The sequence below is a fragment of the Harpia harpyja genome, chromosome 14, assembly GCF_026419915.1.
Source record: "Harpia harpyja isolate bHarHar1 chromosome 14, bHarHar1 primary haplotype, whole genome shotgun sequence".
NCBI classification, from domain to species: Eukaryota; Metazoa; Chordata; class Aves; order Accipitriformes; family Accipitridae; genus Harpia; species Harpia harpyja.
This window is the reverse complement of record NC_068953.1, coordinates 37252882-37272076: the sequence shown is the minus strand read 5'-3', so window position 1 is coordinate 37272076 and position 19195 is coordinate 37252882. Positions and strand designations below refer to the sequence as shown.

Sequence of the window (19195 nt, the reverse complement as noted above, 5' to 3'; positions counted from 1 at the left end):
CATCAGCTCTCCTGCAGGAGCAAACCCCTCCTCATGCTCTTCCTCCTCTTCCTCCTCCTCAGCAGGCACTCCTTGGAGGGAGACAAGGCCATGGAGCAGCTTCTGCCTCCCCTAAACCTTGGGGACCAGAGAGGGAAGCCGGATCCTGCTGCGGGCTGCTGTCTGCCTGCCGTGCCGCTCTCAGCAGGAACCGAGCTTTCCCGGGGAGGTGGGGGGGTCATTCGGTGGTGGTTCCCCGCTCCCCTGCCCGGCTGCTCCCCCTGATTCAAAGGAATCGACTCGTAGAGGGACTGTAAGCCAAAGCACCTTTATTTTCACCGGTGGGGAGAGCGTAGGGTCTGCACCCTACAAAACGCACCTCTGTCCAGGTAAAATTTCAGTCAAACTTATATAGCATTTTTATCAAACATTCCATACATTTTGTGGTTAATCCCTGATAAACAAGCAGTTTGTGGTTACAAAACTTTAGTGCTCTATTTTGTCTATTGTAACTAGTTTTATGGTTTCCTAGATAGCAAGGCATACGTGCCTAAAGGCAGCATACCATACCCCTGCAGAGGGGTAGGCCCCTGTTTATGGCTAGCCAAGCTAAAACATCTTAAAAAAAAAAACAAAAAACCAAACCAAACCCCAAGAACTCACAGTATTTGCTAACTCACTGTAGAAGATTTCAGAAAATTTAGGACTATAAGACTGTTAGATATTAATATAGAATGGGTTAAGGTTATTAATGGCAACAGAGCTGCTCAACAGGCCATGAACAGCGTTCGCAGCCTGCCCCCCTGTATAGCCCCAATCCAGGACCGGACTAAAACCCAGTCAAGCTAATCAGTAGAGACAGACCAAACAAAAGATGAAAAATCAGCAAGATACAGGTGCATAGCTGGGGAGTGATTAAAATACGTAGAACGTACAAAGATAAATGGGAAATAGTTAATGGAACAACCAGAGAGGTTTTTTTCAGGATTGTGTAGGTACGAGACTTCAAAGTAAAGGGGATGAGAAGATGACTGACCCAAGACGGACTTTGAAACCCACAGGATGATGACCGGACAGAACAAAAGAAGAATTGATGAGATAAGACGATGATGAATAGTAACGACATGGGAACCGAGATCCACTGGAACATTACAAAGACTTTAGACTGGGATAACGGGTGGTAAAAAGGTATATAAGACTGAGAAATTTTTGGAAGGTTGCCATTCACTGCGGTGGTGGCCCAACTCTGAGTTGTTAATAAAGCAAACCTAGAGAAACCCATGACTGAGAATTCTTTAACACTCATACTCATGCTAAGACTGGCCTAGTTATGTCAAGCAAACCTTCAAGCCATACTCAACTCCATTCCTTAATTCAACCCTCCCCCTTTTCTTTAAGCTATTGCAAATTCTTTTGCAAAACCTCGTTTGCAGTCCATAATACATGTACTTGTTGAGCAACAGTCCGTATTTTCCACCACATCCAAAGGTTGAGAATAGTCAACAGTAGGGCTACAAGAATCAGCATTAGCACAGGATGCACTAGGAAGTTGAAAAACTGTGCAGCGGTCGGAGATTTTAATGATGTGTTTAGAAAAATGTCCCACCAGTGGTGTTCCCCGGTTTTCTCGATGGTTGTGATGATGTTCTTTATTTCCAGAGTATCGTGCTGGACTTGCCATAATGTTCAATTAGAAGTTTCTTTCACCTTCTTTAACAGCGGTTCAATGTCTGGATGGGAAAGCATTTTCTTAAGGACATTAATGTCCATTCCGATCTGTAGTTTAGGTACATCCTTGTACAGTATCTAACTGTCAGAGATCAACTGAGAGGTGGTTATAGGAACAGAATAGTTAAAATCACAACCTCATATTTTGGTAAAATTACAAACACAAAAGTTAGTTCCATTTGTTTCTTCTTCACAAGTATCAATACTAACATTAGCACAACTAGTCCTTATACAGGCACATCCTTTCCCTACATAATATACCTGTGATTGAGCATGTCCTGAGGGAAGCATCCCAAAAGTACATGTACTGTCCTCTGTCTCTAAGCACAGATCTTTGTTTTCAATTACCGCATTTTCACAAAGATATCCTAGTTGTTCCTTTGGGATGCAGGCTTCAGTACTAATAGTCTGCCGTTTCCCTGTATTATTGCTATATTTTGCCCAAACATTGTGTCCTATTGGTCTGACTACTACATCTTGATGGATTGCCTCTAATGTTAAAATAGGGAAAATATCCCACACCTCTCCCTTTTGAATTGTGAATACATAGGCTTCAATTTGTTCCTTCGTGTCATCATAGGTGAAATTAACTAGTTGCCACCAAGCCTGATGTTTTAATTCGAATGAGGTGGTAGTATCATTCTTGGCGATAATTTCTCTAATTTCTTGTGGTAAGTTTCCTGACATCCCTTCCCTGATTATATCAGAAACCACAGATTGTATCCAAAGCTGGGTCTGTACACATTGAATGGCAATAGAGACATTTCCTTGTAGTCCTTCTACGGAAGTTGCTACTGCTTGGAAATTCTTGCTAGTATGGTTGGATAGTAAGGAGATGAGGTCAGCAGTTAATTGCTGATATTCAGCTGGAGTAATTAGGGATGACCTTAATGGTACCTCAAGCTTTCCCAAATCAGAGGTAACTGTACTTAATTTATTAATCAGTACCTCTTGATCAATGATGTTGTTTAAAACTCCTAACCCAGACCCAAACCATCCTGTTAAATGTCTCTGTTACCTTGAGTGGTGAGCTCTGGAATGTAACCATGTTTTCCATCCTTTAAGACTTTGTGAGACGAAAGGTAAGCATTCTGATTTTATCTGAGATATATATCAGCTTGCACTTTCACCTGTACCTTCTTTAAAGAATATGTGGGATCCAGAAATAATTTCTGCTCGTTGGATTGTCTCACCTCATAAGGACCTGCGAATGAGAGGTTGTGGTATTTTATAGCCCAGTTAGCTGGTTCAAACAGAGGGATGGTGGTTGGACTGGGTGCAGTAACCGTAGTGGTTGGTTTTGGGGTGGTAGATAACGTTTGTGCTACTGCCCAATAATCAAATACAGTGTTATTCCTTATGCATATGACTTGTAATGAGCGGTTAAGTTGTCTGCTATATTTACAATTTAGCCTTGTACATTTTACAATCACCATGATACTCCTTCCGTCATTTACAAGCAAATAGGATGAATTGTTCTTACAGGTAATTTCTATCTCAGTTTGATTTATCCCTTCTGTATAACAATCCATAAGGCCCGTGAAATTTGAAGTAGTGTTAGTTAAGTCTAACCAAGTTAGTTCTTCCCATCTATCTGAGCTCCTTATTGATATGTCATCAGGTTGGTTTCCAGGTGTACACCGTCTATCAGGAGCATTCACACATTCCCCTCTGTGACAAGGGATCTCATCCTCCTCTTCTCTTGAATGTTTAACTGTCAGAGAGGGGGGGAGGATTGAGGAGAGTGCTTGATTCTATATTATATATGTGGTGGTCACGTCTATTTGAAATTAGAGTCGCTTGTCAGTATGATTTTGTCAATCTCCTCCCATTATGTATAATTCCTATGCACCGAATAATTGAACTAGCTTTAAGTTGAACCTCTGCCTGAGAGTAATCTTGATAAAACACACATGCTGCCAAGTATACACACTGTTGCGGCTCTTCCAAATTGTATACATAAATGCCAACCATCGTTACAGCAGTTTGGTACTTTTGCTTCACTTTAAACTTACATGCCATACTAACCGAACTGTTTTCTCGTATTACAAAAGATTGGATTCGTCCTGAATTTCCCCAGTCTCTCCTAATTTGGCTATCAATTTTTAAAACTGTGTATACCTTACTTATTTCATCTGTGATATCCAGACCTACGTTACCCAAGTACCCATTCCTAGTCCAGCCTTCAGGGTCAGGGACATCATTTAGATCTTGATGGGTGATGCAGTTGTCTGTCTGTCCAGCTGTGACGTAGAAGATCACGCTAATGATTTCCGAAATCGCAGCTTTGCTGGTCCAGTACATTTGGAGGTCCATTTCTGCTCAAGTGGAGGATTCTCCTGATGCTTTGGAGCCGCCTTAGTTCTGGAATAGTGTATCCAAGCAGTTACACCTTTTACCTTTACAGCAGTATATGTAACCAGTAATACTTGGTAGGGTCCTTTCCATTTCTTTTGGAAGGGGTCTCCCACAATTGTTTTTATGTACACATAGTCTCCAGGTTGTATATCATGTAAGGAGCCATCTAATCCCCTTGACCGAGTGCTTATTACATACCTATTAATCTGAGACAATTGTGTAGATAATGCAATCATATAGTTCTGATCATAACTCCCTCCCAGTTGGTTTATGTCTTCCCCCCATATGTGAGCCCACAGGGTCTTCCATACAACATTTCAAAGGGACTCAGTTTCTCTTTAATTTTAGGTTTTACCCTGATTCTCAATAAAGCCAAAGGTAATGCTTGAGGCCATTGTAAATTGGCCTCCTGTCCAATTTTAACGATTTGTTGTTTAAGTAAATGATTCATTTTTTTTCTACTTGCCCAACTGGCTTGCGGCCTATAAGGAGTGTGAAGATGCCAGTTAATCTGTAGCATCTTACTCACTCCTTGCACCACGTCGGCTACAAAATGGGAACCTCTATCTGAGGACATGCCAGCAGGTACCCCAAACCTAGGTGTTATTTCATTAAGCAATACTTTGATCACTTCTCTGGCTTTATTGGTCCTCGTTGGAAAGGCTTCAGGCCATCTGGAGAAGGTATCTGTTAGGATCAAGAGGTACCGATACCCGCCTTTCCTTGGGAGTTCGGAAAAATCGATTTGCCTCTGCTGTCCAGGATAGTTTCCTCTATCTATCGCCCCGAATTCTACATTATGAGTTGTCTGAGGATTATTTTGGAGGCAGACAGCGCACCTTTGAGTAACTTGTTTGACCACAGTATAGAGGTTTCTACCTATTATCCCTTTCAGGAGATATGTGCATAGGGCATCTTCTCCCCAATGTGTTTCCTCATGTTCCTTTACTACCAGCTGCCATAAAGCCTTCTCAGGTATTACTATCTGTCCTTGAGGGGTTACATAATTTTCACCCCTTAAGGTGGCACGCAAATCTTGAATCAGTTCCTGGTCTTTCTTAGAATATGAGTCTCTAGAATTAAATTTGATCTTACCTTCAGGAATGAGGGGTTGTATGGTTACCATACCTTGTCCTTGTTCTGCCACCCTTTTCGCCTCCTGATCAGCCAACCTGTTTCCCCTTTCTTGTTCTGTTTCTCCTTTCTGGTGTCCTTTGCATTATGGCTACCTCCTGGGGTAGTCTGATGGCCTCTAATAGCTCTAAGATCTCCTTAGAATATTTAATCTGCTTGCCTTGGGAGGTTAATAATCCTCTTTCTTTCCATACTGCCCCAGGAACATGCACCACTTCGAAGGCATATTTAGAATCTGTCCATATGTTGATTCGTTTTCCTCAAGCTTTCTGCAATGCTCTGATGAGTGTGATAATTTCTGCTTTCTGAGCTGAAGTCCCAGGAGGTAATGGCTTTGATTCTATGACAGAGTCAAGAGTGGTTATTGCATAGCCAGACTTACGTTCTCCATTCTTCACAGAACTGCTACCATCTGCATACCAGGATTCAGCATCAGGGAGGGGTTCTTCTTTCAAGTCAGGCCTGCTGGAATATGTGCTTTCAATCACTTCCAGACAGTCGTGGTGGAGGGTTTCTGAATCCTCCTGGTCTGATGACAGAAATGCTGCAGGATTGATTAGGTTAGTGTTGAAGATCTCCACATCCATCCTGCTCCACTAGCATGGCCTGGTATTTGAGGAACCTTGAGGGAGATAACCAGTGGCTCCCTTTCTGTTCCAGTACAGCGGCTACTGTATGAGATGGATACAAACACAGTCATTTTCTGACCCAAGGTAAATTTGTGAGCTTCTCGAATGTTGATAACCACGGCTGATGCTGCGCTTAAACAGCTCGCCCATCCTTTACTTACTTCATCCAGCTGTTTTGAGAAGTAAGCCACAGCCCTTCTATAGGGGCCAACGTTTTGTGCCAGCACTCCCAAAGCCATCCCCTGCCTCTCATGTGAGAAAAGCAAGAACGGATTGGAGATGTCGGGCAGGCCCAGAGCTGGGGCCCTTAATAGTTCCTCCTTCAAGGTCTGAAAAGCCCACTTACCTTCCTTGGTCCATGTCAGAGGCTTTGGATTGTCCTTTATCATCCGATAGAGGGGTTTGATTAAGATGCCATAATTAAGTATCCACAGCCGACACCAGCCCGTCATTCCCAGGAAAGTTCTCAGTTCCTTGGCAGTGTGTGGTAGGGGGGGTATTATAAATGGCCTTTTTCCTTTCCATCCCTAGTTTGCGTTGTCCCCCCGATATCTCATACCGGAGATATGTTACTTCTTGTTGCAAAATCTGTGCCTTTTGTTTTAATACCTTATACCCACTTTTAGTCCCAAAAGTTTAAAAGGCTTACTGTCCAAGATACAAGATAAACAAGAGTCCTTGGTGGTCGTTGCTATCATCAGGTCATCTACATACTGTAGAAGAATCCCTTCTCCTGGGGGAGCCGTCCATCCTTCAAGATCTTTGGCCAATTGGTTCCCAAAAATGGTAGGGCTGTTCTTGAATCCTTGTGGGAGCACCATCCAGGTTAATTGTGATTTTCTACCTGTTTCAGGATCCTCCCACTCGAAGGCAAACAGTTTCTGGCTGTCAGGGTCTAAGGGTAGGCAGTAGAAGGCGTCTTTCAAACCTAAAACAGTAAACCACACATATTCTTCTTTAAGTCTGTTAATAGTGTATATGGGTTGGCCACCACAGGGTGGAGATCTTCCACTATTTTATTGATGGCTCTAAGGTCCTGTACCAATCTATAGCTTTTACCGACGGGCTTTTGCATTGGTAATATTGGAGTGTTATATTCTGATTCACACTCTATCAATAACCCAAATTTCAAAAAATTATCGATCAGTGTTTTCATTCCCTTGCGATCCTCTAATTTGAGAGGGTATTGTTTAATTCGTACGGGCCACACTCCAGGTTTTAATTTGGCTGTTACCAGTTGCGCTGTCTTTGCTGTCCCGGGGGTTCCACCTGCCAAGACTCCAGGATATACCTGGTTCAGAATTTCGTCTGGGATCTCTTCTGATTCTTTATCTGTAAGTAAAGCTAAACTCAAAATTTCAATTAGTTCTTTCTCATTTACTTTTAACTGTATTCCCTCAGGGGTGAATTTAATTTCCACTTGTAGTTCTTCTAAGAAATCCTTCCCAATGAGAGATTTGGGTGTTTGGGGCATGTACAGAAATTGATGCATCCCTACGGATTTACCCAATTTAAAGGACAGTTGCTTCATGAATGATACCTCCTGTCGTTGACCTGTTGCCCTGACCACATTTATAGATCGTCCTGGGTCTATTTCTTCTAATTGCATATTTAACACAGAAAAGGTTGCTCCAGTATCCACCAAAAATTCAACGCCATGTGACCCATTCCCCAGCTTCATCATAAGCAGAGGATCCCCTGGGGACTGATCCTCCAGTTTCCCCTAACCTTCTTCTAGTTCTGCAACCATTGCTCTTCCATTTCTCCTTTTCTGTGGGCAATCTTGTTTCCAGTGTCCCTCCTTTTTGCATATTGCACATTGGTTAATGCCCAACCTGGTTTGGAAGCGTGGATTCTGTGAGTTCTTTTGAGGTGGAAAGGGTTTCGCACCCCCTCTTTCTTCTCTAAGGGCCGCTATAGTAGCGGTAGAAATGAGTTTCCCTAGCTTCCGTCTTTCAATCCCATTCCTATTTCGAAATACGCGCCAAGCTTCTTCCAATAACTTTTCTATATCACGCTGTGCCTCAGCCTTCCGTCTCTGGAGCTTTCTTCGGATATCATCCGGGGATTGCCCCAGGAACAGGGAAACTAGCTGCATCTTCCCTTGGTCTCCGGACAGATCCACGGTGGTATATTTCCGCATTGCTTCCCAAAGTCAATCGAGGAACTAAGAAGGGGTTTCCATAGGGTTTTGTTTAATAGCAAATAAAGAACCCCAGTTTACTGGTTTTGGTATCCCATTTTCCAACCCGAATGCCACCCATTCCCGATATTGTCACAAAAGTTGGTAATGGTCTGTATCATTATAATCCCACCGAGGTTTCGACTGTGGGAAGTGGTCGTTTATATCCTCCCCATCCCTTATTTTGTTTCTTCCGTAATCTCTAGCAGTTTTAAGGACTAATTCTTTTTCTGTATCTGTTAGTGTGTCCAACATCAAATCCACATCTCCCAATCTACATCTAATGCTTTTACAAATGCCTTAAATCGTTTTGCTACCCCTGCCGGATCACCCCGATATCCTTTAGCTACTAATTTCCAGGCATCTAAATCTCCCATAGAGATGGGTACCTTGAGTTTTATGGGACCCGCTGGTCCCGCAGCCTCTCTCAAAGGTGCCTGAATTACTGGTTCTCGTAACGACGCAGTCCTAGATTTAAGGTCTCGTGCTCTGGTTTTAGGAGGTGAACTAGAAGGGTGTCTGAAGCTATGCCTTTGTTTTTCAGTATCAGGTTCTTTCTTTCTTTCTCCCTCTTTCAATCTCGGGTGAAGGGCTCAAAGGGGCTGCTTCGGGTTCTTCTAATGGAAGTGGTGACCCTGCCTGTTCTTGCTCTTGTTGTCCCTTTCCCCACGCACCTATAGGGGTTACAGAATCCTCCATTCTGTCCTCGTCCTCTTTATACTTTAGGCACCTTGATCCTATTGAACAAGATGAAAAACACCTCTTCATTTTACCCACTCCCGCTTTACAGTTATCCTTTTCCAGGGTTAACATGAAAGGGTCATGGGGAGCTAAGTTAATAGCGCACTCCTTTTGCATCTCAGGGTGGTTGCGGAGAACGAAAAACATGTCTTCATAGACTATTTCGTCCTATTTGCCCTCTCTCCTTAAAAATAAGGTGAGTTGTAAAAGGGTATTATAATTTAGGGTCCCATTCGGTGGCCATTTCTCTTCATCCTCTAATTTATACAGCAGCCACCATTGTGTGCAGTATTTAATGAGGGTCTTTTTATCCACACTCCCTCCCCATTGGGGGGACCCCCAATGTCTTTCCAGTGTGCTAAAATACATCCTAGGGGGGCTGCGTTTTATTTGTTCCTTCCCCATCTTATTTCCCATTATTATTGTCACACGCTTCACTCGGCTCTGGCCACTCTCATCGCCGAGAAATGGAACCACAGGTTAGAGCTCTACGCTCGCTTCGTACTACTGTACGTCTCAGGCGTGTCTGTGTTTCTCGGGCCTTTCACACCACTTGCTTCGTCTGTCGCTGACCACGTCCCTCGCGGGATGGTGGAACTGCAGCTCGAGACTCCGCACTCACTTTGTGTTAATAACACGTCTCGCTCACTCGTGCGTTCACAGACCTCTCGCACAACACCGAAATAGCGTCTAAGGTAAGGTCAGATTCTATCAGGCGATGTAAACGATACCCCCGGGGGGCACAAAGAGACAACCGAGCCTATCTCCTGAAGTTCCCAGAAGATACCAACCAATTTCGGGACAGAATTCCCGTGACGGTTCCCACTCTCTTATCTCCTGTATCACCTCTCTAACTCAATTTAGAGCCCTACTCTCCTCTGTCCAATCCCAGTCCGTCCTTTCAATCCGGCCCCGCCCCGCCCGGCTCCGTTACACCCAATCCCAGCCCGTCCTTTCAATCCGGCCCCGCCCCGCCCGGCTCCCCGGCCCCACCGCCCCCGTTCTCCGCAGGCCCCGATCCCGCCGCCGCCGCTCCGGGAGGCGCGGCCCCGCCAGAGGCGGAGGGACCCCGGTCCCTGCGCGCCCTCTCGGAGAGCTCCCGGCGGCGCGGGGTCGCTGCGAGCTGCGGCGGTTCCCGGCTCTGGAGATCGAACGGTGACCCGGAGCAGGCTCGCTGCAGAGCCCCGGCCCGGATTGAAGCGGCGGGCTCGGATTGGTGAAGGGGAGACGGCTGGGGCGGGGCCGGATTGAAAGAACGGGCTGGGATTGGTTCGAGCGGAGCCGGCCGGGGCGCGGCCGGTCGGTGCGGGATTGGCGGGACGGGGCCGAAGGCCGTGGAGCGCGGCGCGGCGGCGGCGCTGCCGGGGCCCGGGTCCCGGCTCCCCGCGGGGGTGGGGAGGCTGGGTCGGAAATACTTCGTTGTGTTATTATAAACCTAACGTCGGTCACCATTAGACATGTAATAAAGTGTAACACGGCACAGTGAAGCTTTGCGGGGGGGCGGGGGGCTGCTTCCTCTCCGCGGGAGGGGCCCCCCTAGTTCCCAGGCACCGGGGGTGGATTTGGGGAGCTGGGAGTTGGGGAGTGGGGTGGGGCCGTCGGACCCTCGCCGGAGGTGGGGGTCCCGTCACATTTGCCCCCAAAGTGCGGGACGCTGGCGTGTACCAGGCCAAACTCAGTGTCTGAGATGATAGTCTCCGGGCGAAATGGCACTGGGGGGGCCAACGCTTGATTCAGGACACACCAGTCGAGGCGATTTTGGGCCAGTTATGACAGCTCCTCCTGATATTTGAGTGATGACAGTGATTGAATTACAACCTTGTCAACAGCCCCAGCGCTGCCGTGAGAAGAGGAGCAGGTTGCAGCTGGAAGGATGTGGAGCTGGAGCCGGAATAAAGGTTGTAGGGCCGGGACTGACAAAAAACCTGTATGGGGGGCGCTGGGGCTGGGGCTGAAATAAAGACTGTAGGGCTGGCTCTGACATACACAGCGTGGGGCTGGAGCTGAAATGAAGGCCCTGGAGCTGCGGCTGAAATCGAGAGTGCGGGGCAGGAGCGGAGATGTTGCAGAGCTGGAGCTGGAATAACAACTGTAGGGCTGGGGCTGAAATCGCAGAGAGCTGCGGCTGAGATACCCACAGTGGGGCTGGAATAAAAACCCCAGAGCCGGGGCTGGGACGGCGCGGGTCCGGAGCTGAAATAAAGACCCCGGGGCTGGGCAGAAACCCCGGGTCCCGGCCGCCGGTTGTGCCCCGCGGGGGAGCCCAGCCTCAGCCCGGTGCAGGGCTCCGCCGCCGGGGCGGGGACGGGCGGAGCGGCCGCAGCACCTCCCGCCAGCCCCGGGAGCGGTTCCGGGTCGCGGAGGCGGGCTCTGCGGCTGGTACCGGGAACCGGCGGCGACATGGTGGGGCGGGGGGACGGAGGCGGCGGGGGGGGGGGACGACGCGGCGAGTCCGCGGCGGGCTCTGACCGCGCTTTCCCCCCGCAGCGGTTCCGCTTCTGCGGGGACCTGGACTGCCCCGACTGGGTCCTGGCCGAGATCAGCACCCTGGCCAAAATCGTTAAGTACCCGTGCCCCCCCCGCCTCCGTCCCCCCGTGCCCCCCCCCCCCCCCCCGTGCCCGGTGCTCACCCCTCACCCCGTTCTTCCCCGCAGTCCTCGGTGAAGCTGAAGCTGATCTGCGCCCAGGTGCTGCGGGACCTGCTGGGGGAGGCCATCGAGGTGAGTGGGGACTCCCCCCCCGTCCCCGGGGTCGCCGTGCTGGAGGCGGAGTTGTAGCGCTCTAATTGCATAATTAGCAATAGTCCTGACTTTCGTATTCTTAATGTAAGCCTCGGGGTTCAGAACGCTGCCGGCCGGTACTCGTAGTAATAATATGGATGCTAAGGATTATTAGTATTAATGCCGAGGTAAGAATTCTTAGGGTTAACGTTGGTAGTGAACGCGTTAGGCGGCCACGCTGTACCTGGCGTTTGCCCTGACGTCCCGGCGCTCTGCTCTCCCGCAGTATGAGAAGATCCTGAAGCTGACCTCCGACGCCAAGTTAGGTGAGCGCGGCTGCCCCAGCCCCGACCGGAGTGTTCCCCCCCCGTCCCCGGGAAGCTGCTCTTCGGGGACGGGCAGCAATCCGGCAAGGGACGCCTTCCCGAGGCAGCGGAGCTAACCCTCCGTCCGGCCTGCAGAGTCGGGGGACGTGAAGGCCACCATCGCCGTCCTCGGCTTCATCCTCTCCAGCGCCGCCAAGCACAACGTGGACAGCGAGTCCCTCTCGAGCGAGCTGCAGCAGCTGGGGCTGCCCAAAGGTAACGGGGAGGGGGGGACACCCTCGGGGTGTCGCCAAGGGCCGGACCTGGTGGGACATGCCAGGGCTGAGCTGGCAGCCCCCGGCGCTGCCACCTTCACACCCAGACCCGGTGCGGGACGGCAGCCACGCCGTCCTCCGTCACCTCCCCTCTGCGCCGTCCGTCCCTGGGGGGCTCCACCAGGTGCTTCGCCAGGGTTTGGCCGCAGCGGGGCCGGGGTCAGCGGGTGGTTTTCTTGTCTTCTCTCTTCCCGCCCTGGGCAGAGCACGCCGGCGGGTTGTGCCGGTCCTACGAGGAGAAGCAGAGCTCCCTCCAGGACAGCCTCAGGGCCTGCAGCCTGAGACGTGAGTGCGGAGGTTTGGTGACGGTTTTGGGGGGGGGGGGGGGTTGGGGTTGATCACCCTGCCCGAGCGCACGCTGGGGTGCTGACGCCATCCGGCCGCCCGCCCGCCCCAGTGAGCCAGCTGGGCTCGGTGGGCTGGCGGGTGGATTACACCCTCAGCTCCAGCGAGCTGTGGGAGGTCAACGAGCCCCTCGTGCACCTGACCTTCAACCTGCGGGACGGGGAGCGCGGCAGGACGGCGGCCGTCCCCGTGGTCCTCTCGGCCGACAAGTTCCGGGTGCTGCTGGCAGGTGAGGCCAGAGGAGGGGCGGCAGCGGGGAACCCCCTTGGCCCAGGGGGTGGCGGGGATGCCGGAGCCGGCTCCCCCACCGCCTCCATCCTCTCCCCGCAGAGCTGAAGCAGGCCCAGGCCCTGATGAACACCCTTCTCTGAGGAGCCGGGGCAGGACCCGGTGCGCCCCGCTTTGGGGAGGGTGGGGGGGAGGCGGGGGCAAGCTTTCTCTGTGCCCCCGGTAGCGGGCGAGGCCGCCCCGCGGGGGGGAAGCTCCAATAAAGGTAACGGAGAGCAGCCGCCTGCCGCCTGTTTGTCCCCGCGGCGGGACTACAACTCCCGGCATGCACCTCCCGCCGCGCAGCCAATGGGAGGCGGGCGGGGGCGGGGCCTGGGCGTGTCTCCAGGGCAAACCGGGAGGGAGGGCGACCGGGCAGCGCGGCGCCGGACCGGGCCGCTCCGCTCCGGTCCCGTCGCGGCGATGCCCGAGTGTCCGGAGCTGCACCTGGCCGGACGGTACATCAACGAGGCGTGCGGCGGGATGGTGTTCTCGGGCGGCGTGGAGCGTTCGGAGGTGGGTAAGGGCCCGGAGGTGCCCTTCTCCAGCGAGGCCTACCGCATCTCGGCCGCCTCCCGGGGCAAGGAGCTGCGGCTGACGCTGGTCCCGCTGGGCCCCGGCCAGCCCCAGGACCTCGTCTTTCGTTTCGGCATGTCGGGGTCGTTTCGGCTGTGCCCCGCCGCCCAGCTCCCCCGCCATGCCCACCTCCGCTTCCTCAGCCGCGAGAGCCCCCCGCGCACCCTCTGCTTCGTCGACGCCCGCCGCTTCGGCTCGTGGCGGCTGGGCGACGCCTGGCAGCCGGGCCGCGGGCCCTGCGTCCTCTCTGAGTACCAGGCCTTCAGGTGAGCGTCCCACCGCCCAGCCCCGGGGAAGGCCTTCCCCCACCTCCCCGGCTTGGTTTTGGCCGCGCGGCAGCGGAACGGCCGTGCCCGGGCAAACCTTCCCGACGCCTCGCGTGCTCTTGTCGCAGGGAGAACGTGCTGAAGAACCTGGATGACAAGGCTTTCGACAAGCCCATCTGCGAGGCCCTCTTAAACCAGAAATTTTTCAACGGAATTGGGAATTACCTCCGTGCCGAGATCCTGTACAGGTGGGTTGAGCGCCCGCTGATCTGCCACGGAGGTTTGGTCTCCCAGAGCTTGACGGCACCTCGGCTGGGGCTCCTCGCCTGGTAGACACGGGGAAGTGCCAGAACCCAGAGTTCAGGCTTGCGTGTAACAGACGGACTCTCGCAGGTCGAAGATCCCTCCCTTTGAAAAGGCTCGGACCGTGCTGGACGCTTTGAAGGATCAGGAGCAGGCGAGGAGGAAGAAGGTGGGGAATACCTGGTGCACTTGCAGGCTCAGAAAGAGGCAGGTTTCCAGGCAGACACCGTACCAGGGATTTGTTTGTCTGTGGCCCTGCAGGACATCGCGGCAGCTCCCTGGGGTCCCAGGAGCCTCTTGCTTTCCGTGCAGGGAGCCAGACTGAGCTGAGAAGCGTTCCTGATTCGGTTTTGGGCTCAGCAGTGGTGGAGGTGGTTTAGTTTGCTTCCTGCCCCCAGTCTGGGCTCAGCTGGCTGCTCTGTTCTGGCTCTGCTTTGGGCTTAGCTGGGCGCGAAGCTCTGGTTCAGGTCTGCTGTTTTGGGCCTGTTCCAGCCCAGGGTTCGGGGCCAGTTTCAGTTCGTGTTTGGTTCCTCGCTCTGATGGGGCAGAACATCGTCACGAGGACCTTGCAGAGCTCAGACAGCCTCTGCCCGCGCCGCTGTCGGGAGGTATTTGCTGCTCTGAGTCTTTCCAACCTGACAGCAGGCATTTTACCTTCACAACTGTAACGCGTGCTGCGTGGGATCCTCCTCAAGCATTTTACTGTCCTTTGCCATATACACCCGTGTCTGAGCACATCTGCCCCTCCAATGGAGCGGCAAATGGGGCGCAGCAGTTCCGTAACCTCACGCGTGCAGTGCTCGTTCGCACGTGGCCAGGCTGACGAGCTGTGACAGCTCCCCGGGCACGTGCCTGCGTGCTGCGCTGGCGCTTGGCTGTGCCCGGCTTCTGCCGTCAGGAAGTCTCCAGGTATATTTGAGGCGGGTGAAGAGGAAGGGGCGAGGGAAACAAACACCTCGCAAGCTTAAAATCTCTGGGGAAGGCTGCATTAGAGCCCGCGGCCAGCCAATCTCATGGCCTCGGGGGAGAGGAGGTGGCTATTTTAAAGGAGACTGAAAAGAAAAAGGTGCGACCGGAGGGCTGTTTTCACAAACCTCTGGTGTTCCTGTGTGCTAGCCCTCTTTCATATCTTTGTTAGCCATGGGGAATGTGCTGATGCCCAGTTCGAAGCCTACGAGGGGGTGAGCTCAGGGCTGGCACTTGGTGGGGGGTGTGGCAGCTCATCCTCAGGAGGGCAAGAGGAGATGGGGAATTTGGCTGGTGTTGGGAAGGAGAGACCCTGACGAGGCTGGGGTGGCTGGCAGGTGACTTCCCTCCCCTACTCCACCCCTGCAGAATCCTTCCCTGACACTGAGCAAGAAGCTGAAGCTGATGCGGGAGAACCCAGATCTCCTGGAGCTGTGCCACACCGTGCCCATGGAGGTCATCGCGGCGGGTGAGGCGACAGGACAGGGAGCTGTGGGATGGGGATGGCTGGGGGTGGCGGGGAGGGCCGGGCTTTGTGTTCCCAGCAGCAGGGGGCTTAGGAGGGCACCCCAACACCATGGTCACTGCCTCCTCTCTACTTCTGTCCTTTCCCTCTCTCCCTTCCCAGAGAAGCAGCTCTTTGACCCAGACCACTCGGATAACTACGCCGCTTTCAAGAACTGGCTGCAGTGTTACTTGGTGCCTGGCATGAGCTCCTTGCGCGACCGCAACGGCAGGACCGTATGGTTCCAGGTAGGGGTCTGGGGTCGCTGTCTGGGGCTGGGTGGCCCCCAACCACTCCTCCAAGGTGACACCCGCCCATCTTCTGCTTCCCAAGACCCCCCCAGCCTTACGCTGCATCACTGGCGGTCTCCCTCTCTGACAGACTGCTGTGACCACTGGAGGTGAAGGTGACGGGGACCCTCCATGCGGTGGCCACCTGGCCAAGGGATGGCGGGCAGTCTGGAGCAGAGGGGCCGATTGCAGGAATGGGGGGGCTCAAGTAGTCTGGCAGCCCTGTTCCTCCCTCATGTGCCCTGTGTCTGGGTGAGGCGCCGTGGTGGGGCCTTGCAGAAGGAGCGGGGAGCTAACAAACAGGAGAGTCCCCAAGGCAGAGCAAGCTGGACTCCCCTGGCTTCTCGGGGAAACGTGGCTGTTTCCCTATCACTGTCTTGGCTGCCGGGTGGAGAAGGGGCACGGATTCTGCTGCCGCTACCTGCAGAATGACTGTGCCCCAGTCAACGCTCTGTCACCTTCCTTGCAGGGTGAGCCTGGCCCCATGGCTCCCAAAGGTGAGTGTCCGCTGCCCTCCCTGCGGGACCTGCTCTTGCTCTGGGAGTGCTGGAGCCTGGGAAGCCCCGTGCTTGCTGCGCAGCCTGGGGGCAAAGGCAGGAGCAAAGCCTGCCCTCTCCCTGGGGTGCTGACAGGCCTGTGACGGCCATTGGCACTGGGGGACAGAGCCCGCTGTGCCCAAGGCTTCCTACCAGCACACCCGCCTGCCTGGGCGCAGCCATTGCACCTTGCAGGGTGCTTTTCCAGGCCAACACCTACATCCCCTTCCTTGCCTGCCAGGCTGGTAGCAGGAAGGTGTGCTCTCCCTGGGGCTGCAAGCCTGAACAGAGCAATGTTTTGGCAGGGGAGGGAATCTGGTGGGGGAGGAGAGGAGCCCCCTCAAGCCATTCTTCCACCCCAGTGCTAATTCCTCAGCGCTCAGCTCACACATCACCTGGGACAGCGTCCCTGAAAGGTCACTGTGCCGCAGCCTGTCCCTCGAGGTGCTGGCACTCTCTGCCCCATCTCCTCCTCACCCTGCCTAACCTGGCCACATCTTCTCACACAGGGCAGACGCCCCGCAAGAAGCGCGCTCAGCTGAAGGCAGATCCTGAGGCTCAGACCCCCAAGGTAAGAAGCTCTGTGGTTGTGGCTCCTGCTGGGTCTAGAGGTTGTCCTGTTCCCCGTGCCTTGCTCGGGCCGCTCCCAAATTCACGGTGGCACTCCTACCTGGAGTTGCTCATCATCTGGCGGTCCAAGCTCACTTCTGCTGCTAAGCTCCGGCTCTGGTGTCCACCCAGGTCACCACACGTGCCTCAAAACAGCACCCCAGGGCTGCAGCAAAACCCCTGAAGTCGGCCAAGGAGGAGGAGGAGGAGGTGGCTCACGGGCCAAGGAAGGGACGTGCTTGCAGGAGGAGGAAAGCGACCGCTGCTCCGGCCTCGTCCAAGCCTGAGGCGCTGGCCAAAGCCAAAAGAAGCCGCTGGACGTCTGCGCGCAGGGGCAGAGGTGGGGCTGGCAGTCCCTGCAGCTTTCAAACGCACAGACGGGGGCTGTGGGAGCACTCCCTCGTGTCAAGGGGTGCCAAGCCACTCTCTATCATCTATCAGCGTTCCTGGTCAACAGGGGAGGTCCCAGAGGACTGGAGGCTTGCCAATGTGACTCCCATTTATAAGAAGGGTCGGAGGGAGGATCCGGGGAACTACAGGCCTGTCAGCCTGACCTCGGTACCGGGAAAGATTATGGAATGGTTTGTCTTGAGAGCACTCACACGGCAGCTCCAGGATAAGAGGGGGATCAGGCCCAGTCAGCATGGGTTTACAAAAGGCAGGTCCTGCTTGACCAACCTGATCTCCTTCTATGACCAGGTGACCCGCCTAGTGGATGAGGCAAAGGCTGTCGATGTTATTTTCCTAGACTTCAGCAAGGCCTTTGACACTGTCTCTCATGGCATACTCCTTGAGAAGCTGGCGTCTCGTGGCCTGGATAAGTGCACTATTCACTGGGTGAAAAACTGGCTGGATGGCGGAGCCCAGAGGGTAGTGGTGAATGGGGTGAAATCCAGTTGGCGGTGGGTCACGAGTGGTATTCCCCAGGGGTCGGTGTTGGGCCCTGTTCTGTTTAATATCTTTATTGATGATTTGGATGAGGGGATTGAGTGCACCCTCAGCAAGTTTGCAGATGACACCAAGTTGGGAGGCAGGGTCGATCTCCTTGAGGGTAGGGAGGCTCTACAAAGAGATCTGGACAGGCTGGATCGATGGGCTGAGGCCAATTGTATAAAGTTTAACACGGCCAAGTGCCGGGTCCTGCACTTTGGTCATGGCAACCCCATGCAGCGCTACCGGCTTGGGGAAGAGTGGCTGGAAAGCTGCCCGGCAGAGAAAGACCTGGGGGTGCTGGTTCACAGCCGGCTGGATATGAGCCAGCAGTGTGCCCAAGTGGCCAAGAAGGCCAATCGCATCCTAGCCTGTATCAGGAACAGTGTGGCCAGCAGGAACAGGGAGGTGGTTGTTCCCCTGTACTCAGCACTGGTGAGGCCGCACCTCGAGTGCTGTGTTCAGTTTTGGGCCCCTCACTACAGGAAAGACATTGAGCTGCTTGAGCGTGTCCAGAGAAGGGCAACCAAGTTGGTGAGGGGCCTTGAGCACAAGTCTTATGAGGAGCGGCTGAGGGATCTGGGGTTGTTCAGTCTAGAAAAGAGGAGGCTGAGGGGAGACCTTATTGCTCTCTACAACTACCTGAAAGGGGGTTGTAGTGAGGTGGGTGTTGGTCTCTTCTGTCAGGTGTCTGGAGATAGGACAAGAGGAAATGGCCTCAAGTTGAGGCAAGGGAGATTTAGGTTAGATATTAGGAAAAACATTTTACTGGGAGGGTTGTCAAACATTGGAATGGGCTGCCCAGGGAAGTGGTTGAGTCACCATCCCTGGAGGTATTCAAAAAGCGAGTGGACAGGGTACTCCAGGGCATGGTTTAGGGGGCATGGTTAATGGTTGGACTTGATGATCTTGAAGGTCTTTTCCAACCGAAATGATTCTATGATTCTAAAAGGCAGGAGAGGAGCCGTCAGGGCTTCACGGGGCAGAACTGGGCACCCCCTTACCCTCTGACTTCTCATTTCCCTCTCCATCTTCCAGGTGCAGCCCCTGCCGTTTGAGTGCCACACGCTGCCCTCCTCCTGAGGGGCGTTTTTAACAGCTGCAGGAGGAGCTCAGGGAGGGCCTGACTGGGGGCCTGTGTTAGTGCTGGGGAGAAATGGGGCTGCTCTGTACCTGTGCTCATGCCCGCTTGCTACCGCTGCATCCTGCCAGCATGGGAAGGAGAAGCTGGGCTTGGTGATGGGGCCAATTTATCCAGTGTCCTGTTGTCCCCAGGCATTTGAGGGGGTTAAGGGCCATGGACCACACATTGTGCTGGACTCTGACCCTTCCCTCTGCCTAAAAGTGGATTCCCTCTTCCTTCCCCTCTTCCCTTTCTGGCTGCTGCCTGGATCACTGTTTTTAGCTGACTAATAAAGTATTTTGTGTAGAAATCACCATGCACGCCTTTTTGTGCTAAGGATAACCCCTCTGTGCCCAGCCTCTTCCCCA

At 53.2% G+C, this 19195-nt stretch overlaps 2 protein-coding genes across 4 annotated transcripts; both read left to right on the top strand.

The window, feature by feature from the left end:
• The first annotated feature begins 10987 nt into the window (after positions 1 to 10987).
• Positions 10988 to 12928, top strand: COMMD4 (COMM domain containing 4). The gene is made up of 8 exons (XM_052808735.1): positions 10988 to 11154; positions 11239 to 11310; positions 11406 to 11471; positions 11758 to 11797; positions 11933 to 12052; positions 12316 to 12396; positions 12509 to 12685; positions 12787 to 12928. Exons 1-8 carry the CDS (start codon positions 11152 to 11154, stop codon positions 12825 to 12827), a joined length of 600 nt encoding a protein of 199 aa, XP_052664695.1. The 5' UTR covers positions 10988 to 11151; the 3' UTR covers positions 12828 to 12928.
• A 104-nt stretch (positions 12929 to 13032) lies between these two features.
• NEIL1 (nei like DNA glycosylase 1) lies at positions 13033 to 19140 on the top strand. 3 transcript variants are annotated; one of them, XM_052808733.1, is made up of 10 exons: positions 13065 to 13239; positions 13348 to 13565; positions 13694 to 13813; positions 13959 to 14037; positions 15204 to 15303; positions 15463 to 15587; positions 16099 to 16126; positions 16675 to 16736; positions 16907 to 17114; positions 18743 to 19140. In XM_052808733.1, the coding sequence occupies exons 1-10, from the start codon at positions 13147 to 13149 to the stop codon at positions 18760 to 18762; spliced, it is 1053 nt and encodes a 350-aa protein (XP_052664693.1). In that variant the 5' UTR covers positions 13065 to 13146; the 3' UTR covers positions 18763 to 19140. The 3 variants fall into 3 exon arrangements, with proteins under 3 accessions (XP_052664694.1, XP_052664693.1, XP_052664692.1); XM_052808732.1 differs by having other exon boundaries at positions 13066 to 13565; XM_052808734.1 differs by lacking the exons at positions 16099 to 16126; positions 18743 to 19140 and having other exon boundaries at positions 13033 to 13565; positions 16907 to 17044.
• The last annotated feature ends 55 nt before the right edge of the window (positions 19141 to 19195 follow it).

Bases quoted from the DNA above. Each gene is read 5' to 3' on its own strand.
- COMMD4 (XM_052808735.1), top strand. The intron at 12,053-12,315 runs GTAACGGGGAGG...CGCCCTGGGCAG, and splicing joins GCAGCTGGGGCTGCCCAAAG to AGCACGCCGGCGGGTTGTGC. The intron at 12,686-12,786 runs GTGAGGCCAGAG...CTCTCCCCGCAG, and splicing joins GTTCCGGGTGCTGCTGGCAG to AGCTGAAGCAGGCCCAGGCC.
- NEIL1 (XM_052808732.1), top strand. From the start codon at position 13,147: ATGCCCGAGTGTCCGGAGCTGCACCTGGCCGGACGGTACATCAACGAG. The intron at 15,304-15,462 runs GTGAGGCGACAG...CTCCCTTCCCAG, and splicing joins CATGGAGGTCATCGCGGCGG to AGAAGCAGCTCTTTGACCCA. The intron at 15,588-16,098 runs GTAGGGGTCTGG...CCTTCCTTGCAG, and splicing joins GCAGGACCGTATGGTTCCAG to GGTGAGCCTGGCCCCATGGC.